This window comes from Epinephelus lanceolatus, chromosome 12, assembly GCF_041903045.1.
Source record: "Epinephelus lanceolatus isolate andai-2023 chromosome 12, ASM4190304v1, whole genome shotgun sequence".
Taxonomy (NCBI): Eukaryota; Metazoa; Chordata; class Actinopteri; order Perciformes; family Serranidae; genus Epinephelus; species Epinephelus lanceolatus.
The window spans coordinates 22,792,266-22,806,261 of NC_135745.1; the positions used below are offsets into that span (position 1 = coordinate 22,792,266).

Consider the following 13,996-nt stretch of genomic DNA (forward strand, 5'->3'; position numbering starts at 1 on the left):
TGCAGCAGCTGTGTGATGCTATCATGTCAATATGGACCAAAATCTCTGAGGAATGTTTCCAGCAAGGTACAAGCAAGGTGTACCTAACAAAGTGGCTGGTGAGCGAGCAGGCAGTGCACTTTGCAGGGTACCCTCGAAGCATTTTCCTTATGCAGACACTCGGTGGCGCTCTCGGCTTGTTAACATCAGCCACACACGGGGACAGAGCACATACTAGGGTTTTGGATAAACGTCAACTATTTGGTTGGATTAGACGGGCTGCTGTTCGCCCAGGAGCACGTCAAAGCCAGGCTTCGCCATATTCCGCCACACAAAGTGCATTATGTCTGAATGTATTCTTTCCATGCTGATAATAAAGAGCTATAATTTGTTGCGTGAGAGCGGCAGTAATTACAGAGGGAAAGGAGGCTTGAGAGAGCCGCGTCCAGCCAGCTGCATGGGTTGAGCAATGTAGTGCGGCGAGACTGCCTGCCTGAGAGAATCCATCACAGAAACAAACCGCCCCCTCCCACTCCGAGTGCCCCCGCTTCAGATGCAACTCAAAATACATAAAGCCTCCATGTTGCACGGGGAATGTAGGGCCAGCAGATATGAACTGTTTGCTTAAAAGTGGACTTTAACGCCCAATAACTTCGTTTCGATACACGTTTTTGGACACGACCGATCCGACGGGCTTCCTTGTGTTTTCAGCGTTGTTCCAGACACGGCCTCACATTTTGGATGATCGGAGCTTCACAGCTAGCTAACTCGCTAACACCAAGCTAACTTCAGCTAGTTAGCAACTCGGTTGCTTTTTGTGTTTATTCTTTTCAGCCGCATACGCTGTCGGGTGTTGCTCTGAAAATACTTGTGTGCAGCGATGATATTTTGCCATAAATGAGAGCCATTCACTGGCCTCCATTCACCACCGTGCTAGCTGGCTGGCTACCACCGCTGCCACAACACTTCGCCCCGGACGGTTGCCTGGCTTTGTGGGCTGGCTGGTCATCCTCGTCTTAAACAGCTAGCTAACGGTAGCTAGCAAACGAAGCAAGGGCGCTAGTACGAATAACATTGTGGGAAACAAAACAGGAATAACAACCCGTCTAAATGGACCACATGTCCATAATAACCCAAGTTTCCAACCCGAAGGAGGAGGAAATAATATCCTTTAACCAGGAAAAAGGTAAGGAAAACTCAATTCACGGTAGCGAACTAATGCTAGCCGGCTAACTACTTTTCTCAACTGACGTTAGCCTTTAGCTCGCGGTTGCTATCTGCTCCAGTAGTTGCAGACACTGGTTGCCTGTTTGTGTGAGTCATATGAAACCTGCGAACATAACTAGCGTTGATTAACAAACTCTTAGAAAGCAACAAGTTTATCAGAGTGGCCTCGTCCCGGTGAAGTTATTGAACTAGCTTAACGCCTGTATGTTGCGCGTTAAACACGGAGAGCGCTCCGGTGTCAGGACGTGTAGTTTTATCTCATTAACGTTCATTAACGTTAACACATGTATTGTGTAGGAGTAGCTGTCCACACCAAGTTAAACCCAGCGATGCCAAGTCTTGGCTCCTAAATGTCTGGCTTTTCACTTTTACTTTCGTGTTTTGGCTACAGATCTGGACTGAGTGATCTGCTAGTAGGTGAATCACTCTATGAATCATGACCTCAAGAAGCTAAAAAGTTCATGGTGGTTTGGTTTGTGGGGTAGTAAGACGTCTTTAGGGATGAAGACAGATGCAGATTCAGACAGAGGGCAACTAAATGCTGTCAGTGATCACTCATTCTTGAGAATTGGGACAAATTACGCCCTGCCCTAAAAAAACAAAACAAAAAAGTCTTAAAGTTACATATAAACACCCTAATTTCATTTCTGGAGTGAAACGTTGTTTAAAAGGATTTATATGAATGAAAAATTTTAACATATTTTGATCTGCTAAACTTGCCCTGTGCCAGAAAACACCCTCATCCCAGATAGGTTTGCAACGGTATGAGATTTTCACAGTTCAATAACCATCTCAGAAAATATCACAATATCAGAGTCTTTCAGAATTTATTTTATTTTCAGACAGAATAACCCTTAAAAGAATGAAAACATAAGATTTCTCATTGGTTGAATTAATATTTTATTACTATAATTGAAACTTGAAACCGTTTTGTTAATGGACATATATGTTCAAAAAAAGTCTGTCCTTAGAAAATAATCAAAATAAAGGGGACATTCAACTTCCAGTTGCATTTTTTTTTTCAATGTCATATAAAACCAAATATACACAGTATGATAACCATCAGCTTATATATCACGGTATACCCTGAAAGCAGTAGGCCTATATTGTTTTAACCCTCATCCCAGACAAGAACTCACAACTGCAAACAATTAAAATTGTGTTAAAAGCCTTAAACATCTAAAACTAACAGTACATACTAATTACTGCTATAATCATCTAAGTTTTATATGAATATATATTTTGTGAAAATTTTGGCCCTTTAAAGATGTGTCCCAGATTTATTGCCAGTGCTGTTAGAGTTCTAAAAACACATAATTTTATCAGGCACAAAAAGGGTTAGCTATATCCTAAGGACTCCTGTCTCACTTCCTGATTTCCAAAAAGGCAGGACAGCGGCTCAAGTACTGGTAAGTGTTCTATTTTTTGATAAATTTATTACATAATATTGCTATCAGGTGTCTCAACCATAACCGATCAACTCTGTAGCCCTCCCTAAATCAAAACAAAATAAAAATTCTGATTTTAAAAGTATTTTTTTGATTAATATTAAGATAACTCTCAGCAGCTTTGAAAAATAAAAATGGCTACTCACTACAACTGCTGTGAAATTAAAGATAACTTCTTGTGAACTCTGCAAGTTAAAGAAAAAATTAAATCACTAGGACTTTGATCTTTTAATACATATTTTCACAGCCTAATTGAAGAGTTAAAATCAAAATCCGCCAAAAGGTTTTGTCCTAATTTTCAGTAATGAGTGCTGGACTGAGTGATCTGCTAGTAGGTGATTCACTATGTGAACCATGACCACAAGAAACTAAGGAGTTCATGGTGGTTTGGTTTGCGGGTTAGCAAGATGTTTTTTGGGATGACACAAACGTGCATACAGAGAGGACGTATCTGCTGTCAGTAATGCTGGATATAAAATGTCTAGTGCAGTGGTGTCAAACTCCTTTTAGGTCATGGGCCACATACAGCCTAACCTAATCTCAAGTGGGCCGGACCAGTAAAACCATCGCATAATAACCTGTAAATAACAATGCCTACATTTTTTTTAACTTCCTTTTAGTGTAAAGAAGTATTTTTGACTTTACAGTATGTTCCTCACTGTCATTACATGTGCATTTTTCCATACATTTCCACTCCTGTGTGGTAATACTGTCATCACCACACCCAACTAAAGAGAAAGCTACAGAGGAAGCAGATTAAGTCTTCCCCTGCCTTAAAAACCATCTAAATCTTAAGTCTTGACACAGCCTTAACAATAGGGTTAGACCTTATTGTTTAAAGATTGACGTCTGATACAGATTCTTTGTTATGAAGCTGCTGACTGACAATATTTTGCAAAAAGGCTCCTAACTGTTCAACTTGCTGGCCCCTCTTAGCCTTCACGAGTGCATCAATATTAGTTGTGCAAAGTCTCCCAGTAGGCCAGATTAAACTTTTTGGCGGGCCTGGCTGTATGTTTGACACTCCTGGTGTAGTGAATTAGAACATAATCTTCTGTTAGACATGAACCCTTGATGTGGCACAGCCATCAGAGGATGCACCGATTTACATTACTATCAGTTTATCTCCTTTGGTCCATGTTGTAGACACTGAAGCTGCCTTATCTCTGATGAACACTGTCCAATGTGTTTTCTGTGTTGTGTGTTACCACTACCAGATGAATGTTAACTTTGGTATTTTTTCAAGCTGGGCCTTATTATCCATGTTTTTATGTCTGAGTAACTTACTGGAACAAATTTTGAAATTGGTCCAGTATTGAGTAAGAGGGCCGACTTAACAGGCCGCAATGCAGCCACTCAGGGCATTTGTGCATCATGAGTTTATGCCCACTAAAGGTGGTTGTTTTTACCACTGACAGGCTCAGATTATTTATTTACATGTTTGACAAAATTATAGAAAGGATCACCACAGAGACAGACCTTTACATTGAAGAGTAAGATCCTTTTTGTTTTAACAGAAACAGCCTTAAATCACTATCACCAAACCCACCAACCTCCATTTAGATCAACAGTCCTTTTAGCATGTATTGAGCCAGGATGTTTTCACAACCAGCTGGGTGAATTAAGAGTTAATTTCAACCAATCCAGAGTTGGTGGTTGTTGGAAAAGTGAAAAGATGAACCAAAACAACTTTTGTGAGTTTTATTCTGTTTCTGTCGACTTTGAATGAAGTGTGTTTAATGATGATATTCAGTGGAGTCGGGTTGGTGTTGGCGATGGAGATTTCAGGGCTGTTTCTGGTTGAACAAAAAGAATACTATTCTTAACAAGGAGGTCTATCGCTGTAGGGATCCTTTCCATATTGATATCAGACTCTTCTGACAATCTGAGCCTGACACTGACAAAATGTACACTTTAAGTGGACATAAAGTGACTGAGTGGAGCACTGACTGGTTACATTGCAACCTGTTTTTTCACTGCCCACTGCAGCGCTCTCTCTCAACGCTGAACCAGTTTCAAAAATTGTTGTTTCCATCAGTCACTCAGATGCAAAAACATATGAAAATTAAGTTGAAAAAATGCCAAAGTTATCCTCTGGGAAGGCGTTTCTCCATTTTTATCTCCAATAAAAATACATTCTTATTGTAGATAGAGCTGTTATTTTGATTTTTAGTTAACAGTCACCTACATAAAAGGAGATCTCAAGGTCAATATGGTCCCCTGTGCCTTCATTTTCACTTACACTCCATCCGTCATTGCTCTTTATTTATTTCTCCACTCACACTTAAGCAGGCGCTGTAGTGGAGGTCAGATCTCTCCTTCAAGATCATAGCTGCTAATGTCCATTCATTCCCATTCCTGGGGGCTACCCTGACACTTCCCGGGTCACGCAGGCCCATGGGACATGTATCAGTATCACATCTCAAACCTTGCATGTCCCACCATTAGTAATGTGAGAACTTAAGTCTTTCATGCACAACAATGCAATGTCCTCTGAGGGTACAAAGGTATCCCTGCGTAGCTACTATGGATGATATGTGACTTGAACATATGTGTGCGTCATGTGAGATATCATTGCGTGTATGTTGGAGAATAAAGGCAGGGACTGACCTATGCAATATGAATGTATGGCAGTAAAAATGCATATTTCATTGCTGCTTGATATTTGCCTCAGTAAAGATATTATCAGGATATAGTTGTTTGGTTTGAAAGCTATCGGAAGATATTTTTAAGGTTTGCATTTTATAAGTCACAAAGTGATGCTTGGCGGTTGTGCTGTTGTGTTGGGAAAAGTGATGGTGAAGTCATTTAGGGTCACTGGGTAGGAGTAATGCTGAAATGATTAGTTTGTTAAGTGGTTAGTTGATAGAAAGATTCATCTGGTAATCAGGGTTGCCGTATTCATGGAAAACCTGGAAAAGTCATGGAATTTCACAATTTCATTTTCTAGGCCTGGAAAAGCCATGGGATTTTGTTGTTTGTAATGAAATTAATTCTCACAGTAATCTTTTGTGAATAACCTTCCACATAATGTGACTCAACGGCAAATTTGTTTTCTGTTAAGTTTGATTTGATATTTATTTCAAAAATGTAAAAAAGACATGAACATACAAACAAGTAGACAGACAGAAAGAAAGTAATATTTACAGACAATGAGAGGCATATTTAGAAGCAATTGTCAATACGTAGTTATTTTGATTACATATTTGAAAAGGAGTGGGAAGAAGTATAAACTTATTTAATCCCACCCCCTCTCCATAAGTCACTGAGTGATAATGAAGAGTGATGTGCATGCTTTTCCGAAATAAAAATCATGTTATGAGTCCTTGAAAAGCGCGGAAAATTTTTTTGAAAATTTTGTCCACGAAAACGTGTGGGAACCCTGGGTAATAAGGATAGACCGATACATCGGCCAGCCGATATATCGGGCCGATATTTGAGTTTTTTACTTGTATCGGCCGATACGCGCGTGGGTTCGCGGATTTATTTTTCCCTGGCATGATTTACAGACAGGCATCCACGGGCAGCTCTGTGTTGCCGGAAGACCCTGCAGCGCACATGCAGCGAATCCTACTGTGTACAGTAGCTGTTGTTTTATTTATGCTTCAGCTTAAATATTTGTTTATTTTATAAAGACATTACTGGAAGATTTAAAGGCACTGAATTTTTTTTTATTTGAATGTATAATAATAATAATATTCTACCTGTTCTACCTCAACTTTCCATCTTATTTTAGTATTTTTTACTGTTCAATAAATGTTTCTTATTTTAAACTTGAGACCTGTAATATTTGTTATCATTGTGTCATTTTTTTGATGTAAATTGAGGGAGCAAAAGCAGTATCGGCCCCAAATATCGGCTCAAGAAAATCGGCAGTCCATAATTGGTCATCGGCTAAGGGTGATGGAAAAAAATCGGTATCGGCATCGGCCCTAAAAAATCCATATCGGTCTATCCCTACTGGGTAATGGTTAAAAGTAAATAAAATGAAAAGTTAAAGTAACTCAGTAAAATACCAGACAGTGCATGATGGGAAAGGGATCCTTCCTCTGCTGCTCTTCCTGGGGTTTCTTCCATGTTCTCCCTGTTCAAGTTTTTTGGTGGGAGTTTTTCCTTATCTGAGCGAGTGTCCAGGTCAGAGGGTGTTGTATGCTGTCCAGATGGCGAAGCCCCCTGAGGCATATTTGTGATACTGGGCTATATAAAGAAAACTGACTTCACTTGCAGGCTATGGCTAAATTAATGAAAATTTGTCTTTCCTTTGTTTCTTTGTAAAAAAAATCCTTTAGCTGTTGGTCAGAGAAAGAAAGCAAATGTACAGCATCATTTTGGGCTCATGATGTGGATTTGTCTTTATTTATAGACTACATGATTAATTGGAAAGTTGTGTCATCCTTGTTAAGGATACATAGAAGGTCGTCGAACTTTAACCAAGACCAAATGTCATTTAGGACATTTAAATCGGAGACAACAGGCTTCCTTGTGGAGTCATGTTAATGCAGTCTTGCTTTCTGGTAGCATTTAGTGCTATCTCATATTTTACCAACAGAGCAGTTTGAGCAGCACTGCACACACTCACACAGAGGCCATTATTAGGTGTGATTTTGCACAACAGTTAATTCCCTGAGTAATTAGAGTTGTCTGTTCTGTGGGAAACAGATGAGTTAAAGGACAAAGAAAAGCAGTGATGCTGCTGTTTGTTTTCCTACTTCTTCCATTTCTTCTTAAGAATAAGTCACACAGAAATCTTCCCGAGGGGCAAAGTCAAGTATAACCATCATTACAGAAATATTATGGCCATGTCCTTTCTTCCATTTGTTTTAGACATTGTGAAAACAGGTTTGAGAGTGAGGGGCACAGCTATGATATTAAAAGGAATTTTGAAAAGATCCAGGAGTTTCTTTATCCACTCTGTCACTGTCAGAGTATACAGCAGAATCATTAGCTTTATTTTTTAGCTTTATCTGTTCATTACACAGTCAACCAGGGATTTGACTGTCCCCTATCTGTCGCAAATCACTTCACATGTAGACCATCCCAGCAGCTGTCCTAAAGGAATTTGACAGGTAGTCTGCCATTGCTTGAACAGGCTCCAGACTGTCTGGACAGAAATTGACCACCTTTGCTCTCAGTGTTCCTTTACTGGCTGTCTTTCGACATGTGCCTGCCTTTCACACTGGTTTGGCTGCCAAGCAGCAGCCTAAATATAGCTGCCCTGTTGGCCAGGGCACCACTGACCTCAAGGCCAAGTATAACTACTTGCAAAGATGACAATGATGACATTTTTTCTTCATTCTCACAGTCATTCAGGACTTTAGTTTTCAAAAGAAGAGAAGAAGGGCTGTGGGCTTAGTGGGTCTTTTTTGGTCTCCTTTGGGTTTCTGTTGGTGTTAATGAAGGGATGTATTAACTATTTTAAAGTAGCCTCTTTACTCAGATTTTTGCACTAGGGCCATAATGCATTTATGAGATATGTAAGGTATCTCTTGCATGATCCTTCATTGTCAAGATAAATACTCCTCTATAGTCATGGTACCAAACATGTTACTGAGGATTGATTTATATGCTGTGGTATCCACTGAACAATGTAGGGATCCAATGGCTGTCACTGTAATTTCAACCAAAAAGATTTTGTCAGATCCCCCCCCCCCCCCAAATTGATCATTTGTATAACAATTACTCACCCATGTCATGTTGAATTTGCGAATAAAACTGGCTCTGACATACCTCCAGTGAACGAAGAATTCAAAAAGAGAAAATTCTTGATGAATTAAAGTCATGGGTCATTGAAGACATCAACAAAACTATATCGAAATGTGTTTACAACCTCTTACATAACTGGTGTAGTATAGTCCAAGTCTCATTTAACCAGTCACACGCTCAGTACTTCTCAAACAGACAGCTCTGTCCATCGGGAAACTGAAATCAAAGTAAAACTTATGTACACTCTCTTCAAAGGCAGACTACATTGATAAAAACAGTAATTTTACCTCACTGAACACGGGAGCTGCTGGTCTCCCCAGCGTCGATCAGTAGTCTGTTTGTGTAATAGTGTGACTTTGCCAAAATCACTCTGTAACACAACCAATTGAGGCAGAGGTAGACCACTAGCTCCCTTGTACCGCTGGGTAAAATTATGTTGTTGTTTTTTTATCACAAACAGAACTGTTCGTAAATACAGAGCACTGTTGGAATGTGTGGTACTGTTATTCAGAGCATCACAGTCTCGGAGCAGCAGAGCACCAACCGGAATGAGTGTGTGATTAACCTAACCATTCGTTAACTCTTGGAGAAAAAGAATGCTCCGTTAATTCAAACAACAGCGCTCCCATTTTAGGAACGCACTTATAATGCTGAATATTAAAATCATTTAAAAATTTATTTATAAATGTCTTTGAACCGTGCTCTTCAGTTAATTATTCTGGAAACTTGAAAAGCACTCGGAGAGCGTAGACCTCCGCCAAGCAGCTCGGATTTCCCACCATTTTATTATTTTATCCACTTCGCTTCAACCAATCACCACCAAAATTTTATCTGTTCCTTGTCCCATTATCAACCTTTCCAGTTACTTTGCAGACAAACAAACCAACGCGGGTGAAAACATAACCTCCTTGGTGGAGGTAATTAGATACACATATTGTTTGAAAAATATACATGGGCAGTATTCGTATACATGATGCATTATTAAATGGCTTGTGGCCACAGTTTTTGATTAATACAAAAACACTCACAAAATATAACTTATAAGCAATAACAACAAACACAAATGGGATCCTCAGCAACATATAAGCAACAAATGAGCAACTCAAACAATACCGTTCATGTTCAAAAGGGTTAAGAAGAAGTTAAAAACTTTCCTGGTCCCACTCCCTTTTATTTTTAATATATTGATAATAAAAAAAGGTTCAGTTAACAGCTACCAGTGCCCATGATATTTATCTCGATCGACTTTGACAAATCGACACTTTTGGACAGAACAAGAACAAAATAATCAGAACAGATGCACCAAACCCATCAAACAGTTGCAATCAAAGAATAACCAAATAGAAACTCACTGGTCCAGCTCGTAACCATTCATTGTTTTGTTTCTGTGTTTGAATCCACAGTCCAGTTGGGGCCTTTTCATGTAGATTTGCTCGTGCATGTGTGGTTTTTACTCCCACAGTCCAAATAAAACAAACTGGTTACTTTAAAGTGCCCGTGTATGAGAACCTGTGTGACCACCATCAAAGGTATACCTCGCTTCTGGGGTAGTTTCCGGCCCCCGGTGCAGGATAAGCAAGTATAGAAAATAAAGCATAGTAGAATAGATAACAATTTGAATTTAATAACCTTTAAAAAAGTTTCAGTTGTTGTCTAAGGTTAGTAAGTGAATCAAAAGACCTGTCAATCCATTTGGGAACAAGAGCAGGTTCCAGTCTTTTGTTTTTCTGGTGGTGGGATGATCCTTTTGTTTACATTGTGATTATATATTGTGTCTTTAGCATTATTATATTTTTAGATTGTTAAGACAGAGATCCATTAATGGTGGAAGTTAAGAGCTTATCACTGCAGAACTGAGGCCGACTCTGATGGCTGCTTGTGTTGTAGCCACAGCGCATTCACCAACATTCCTCAAACTTGGGAACATGTCAGGTTTCAAGGTGATAGAAGTGGTTGCCTGTATCACTGCCTCTGTTGACTCTTGCCTCTCATAGTCTGTAGATTTCTGTGTTCTGCTCTTTTTAAAAGCAAACTTTTTTTTATACTATCGATAAAACACTCTTAATCATGTGGGCATGTGTTGTTGCCTCCCTTCTTCACACACCTTTTCTCTGTATGCAGATATGCATATTTAAGGTCAGTGAGAGACTAGACTCTGTCAAGTGCCTGTTGCATGTTTACTGTTGACATACAGTGGAAAGTTTTCCAGTCCAATTCAGTTAGAGATGTTCGTAGTGTTACTTAGACAAATGCTCAGTACACCACCTACAGTAGACCAACTACAAAGTTTTAATGGCCCTGACACACCAAGCCGACGACTGGCCATTGGCAGTGTCGGGCCCTCGGTGAGCATCTGTCGCCCTAGTTGGCTGTTGTCTTGCCAGTGTGTTCAGGTGCAACTTTTTGGCTTAGACCCAGGCGATGTAAGGCAACATAACAGAAGGCCTTTGTCGCCACTAGTTCTTTGATGTTGGTTTGGTGTCTGGGTCTTAAGATACCACTGCTTTGTAGGAGTGTATATTACCAATTTCATCACAATACAATATTATATTGATTCTTTGGACAATGATATGATATTTGCTGATATTACAAAGTCTGCCATGATGCAATTTCGATTTATTGCAATTCAGGGGCCTGTGATCAATATGAGACGATACACAATCTGTTACAGAAGACGCTGCCACACCTTTGTTTTTTTTAGCATAAATTAGCCTAGCAGCTAGCGAGCTATTCGTCTGCTCATAGCTCCACAAATTACATGTAACGTTACTATTTTTGTTACTCACCATTGGTTTACGTCACTGTATCTCCTGACAGAATGCATGCATGTTTTTTCAGCCAAACATTGTTGAAACAGAGCAGCTAATGTTGCTGTAGTGAGAAGTTAACTGAGTGAGATGCTCCTTCAGGCAGGTACATCCTGTTTTGTCCCATAACAGCATTGTTTACATACGGCATGTGCTCTCTCTGTTGATCCTATTTTCTCCATCATCAAAAATATTTCCACACTGCTGATTATTTCCCAGTAAATAACGTAATCCTCATCGTCTTTCAAAATGAAGGTGTATGATATATCAGTATCAATGATATTGGATTGTTGATAATTGAATCGATATATTGATCCAGATCGATTGCTTACAGCATGCAGAAAGGGAGTGATTAATCCTCTGTGCTTGACTAGGCTAACCCTTACACAAAGCTGCGTTAACAATCACAAACCCACTCAAGAGTGTAGGATGTAACATTTACTTTTTGACCTAGGGAGAAAGAGGTGTTTTTCCCCGGTCAGAACCCCACTGGAAGTTGTCACACCTACTGATGGGCGATATAAAGTGTGTTTGTATGTGGACAGCCTTGTGGTGGGTATACTGTACCTTTTAAAGACATAACAGCCAAGAGCCATAAATTGTTGTTGGGGAATAAATAGTTAATGTTTTTGGTAATAAAACCTTGGACTGTGTTGTGCAAAACATGTGAATAAAGGAACTGAACTTTGACCTGTAACTTGATTAATTAAACGCAGTGCACCCTCTCATTAGTGAATAACTACTCTGGCATTGACTCCAGGTGAGCAATGCGTGTGTGTGAGGCTCAGTTCCGCTCTGTGCATGACTCAGTAGTCCTTGGGTGTTTTCTGAGGGTCTTTGTGCAGGAATCAATACAGCAGCCACTTGTAGTGATGAGTCACAGGAAGCTGGAGACTGCCTCCCTGTCCCAGTTTTACAGTAACACAAAGCTGACATGACAAGGCGAAGTCCATTTTAAAAAGATAAATCATGTCGTCCTGATTAGGTTGATGTTTAGATTTAACCTGAGCTTACTGTGGCAGATGTGATCAGCTATAGCTGGGGCATCACAGATAATTGGGTGGTTGTTGCAGTGATGTGAAAAAGTTTTCCAGTGGGTCAGATGGTGGCCTTTAAACTCTGGAAACATTGGGCAGCAGCAGGAATTTCTTATGCATCCGGTTTTATTGTTTTAAATATAGCACTTGCAGTATGCCCCTTTGCTTGTGGACACTAAGAAGATGTGATAGGGTTTTCCTGTGGGATTTTTTTTGCTTGCATTACTTACATTTACAAAAGTGATGTCAGTTTCACTCTGTTGCTAATTTGTCTCATTCAGTATTATTTCTTGTAATCTTAAACTGTTTGCTACATGTGTATGTATATTCCAAAAAAAGTGTATCCATGTAAATGAATTGCATCAACAGATAACTGCGCTTTTTTTAAAAACAAAATCTGAAATAGTTAATTAGAATAAAATAAACTATAATATATAACAAAAACAGTAACATTACTAAAAGCCAGATACAGTCGTACTACTTTGTTATCACTGCTTGACTGAGCAAATCCATGTGTTTAAAACAGTCACTGAATGTTTTAATGTTGTTCCCTTGATGCACTGATCTTTCGGCTGATGACTGTAATCAGCCAGTTTTGAGCTTGATCGGTCATGACCAGTGACCGACCAGTCAGCCTCAGGTATAGCTTATCATGGCCGCTGTAGAAACATGGCAAGGAAACATGGCAGACTCCGTAGATGAGGACCCGCTCCCTATGTAGATATAAAGGGACTCATTTTAAGTTCATGAAAACACAACGATACACTAAAACCTGGGTCTTCAACAGGGGGTCCACGACCCATGGTGGGTCCTGAGAGAAATAAAATCTATTGATAATTTATAGTGCACAACAGTGATTATTTAACATTAAAACATGATGTACAGTACAGGCCAAAAGTTTGGACACACCTTCTCATTCAATGCGTTTTCTTTATTTTCATGACTATTTACATTGTAGATTCTCACTGAAGGCATCAAAACTATGAATGAACACATGTGGAGTTATGTACTTAACAAAAAAAGGTGAAATAACTGAAAACATGTTTTATATTCTAGTTTCTTCAAAATAGCCACCCTTTGCTCTGATTACTACTTTGCACACTCTTGGCATTCTCTCGATGAGCTTCAAGAGGTAGTCACCTGAAATGGTTTTCCAACAGTCTTGAAGGAGTTCCCAGAGGTGTTTAGCACTTGTTGGCCCCTTTGCCTTCACTCTGCGGTCCAGCTCACCCCAAACCATCTCGATTGGGTTCAGGTCCGGTGACTGTGGAGGCCAGGTCATCTGCTGCAGCACTCCATCACTCTCCTTCTTGGTCAAATAGCCTTTACACAGCCTGGAGGTGTGTTTGGGGTCATTGTCCTGTTGAAAAATAAATGATCGTCCAACTAAACGCAAACCGGATGGGATGGCATGTCGCTGCAGGATGCTGTGGTAGCCATGCTGGTTCAGTGTGCCTTCAATTTTGAATAAATCCCCAACAGTGTCACCAGCAAAACACCCCCACACCATCACACCTCCTCCTCCATGCTTCACAGTGGGAACCAGGCATGTGGAATCCATCCGTTCACCTTTTCTGCGTCTCACAAAGACACGGCGGTTGGAACCAAAGATCTCAAATTTGGACTCATCAGACCAAAGCACAGATTTCAACTGGTCTAATGTCCATTCCTTGTGTTTCTTGGCCCAAACAAATCTCTTCTGCTTGTTGCCTCTCCTTAGCAGTGGTTTCCTAGCAGCTATTTGACCATGAAGGCCTGATTGGCGCAGTCTCCTCTTAACAGTTGTTCTAGAGAT

At 39.9% G+C, this 13,996-nt stretch overlaps 1 protein-coding gene across 2 annotated transcripts in view; it reads left to right on the forward strand.

The window, feature by feature from the left end:
- The first annotated feature begins 292 nt into the window (after nucleotides 1-292).
- The window catches only part of LOC117272462 (CTD small phosphatase-like protein), a 29,814-nt gene continuing 16,110 nt past the window's right edge, over nucleotides 293-13,996 (forward strand). Inside the window, exon 1 of one of the 2 annotated variants that reach the window (XM_033651404.2) lies at nucleotides 293-1,165. In XM_033651404.2, the coding sequence (XP_033507295.1) occupies nucleotides 1,090-1,165 (76 nt within the window). In that variant the 5' untranslated portion in view covers nucleotides 293-1,089. The remainder of the gene's footprint in view (nucleotides 1,166-13,996) is intronic. The other variant, XM_078173114.1, reaches the window with a different exon arrangement.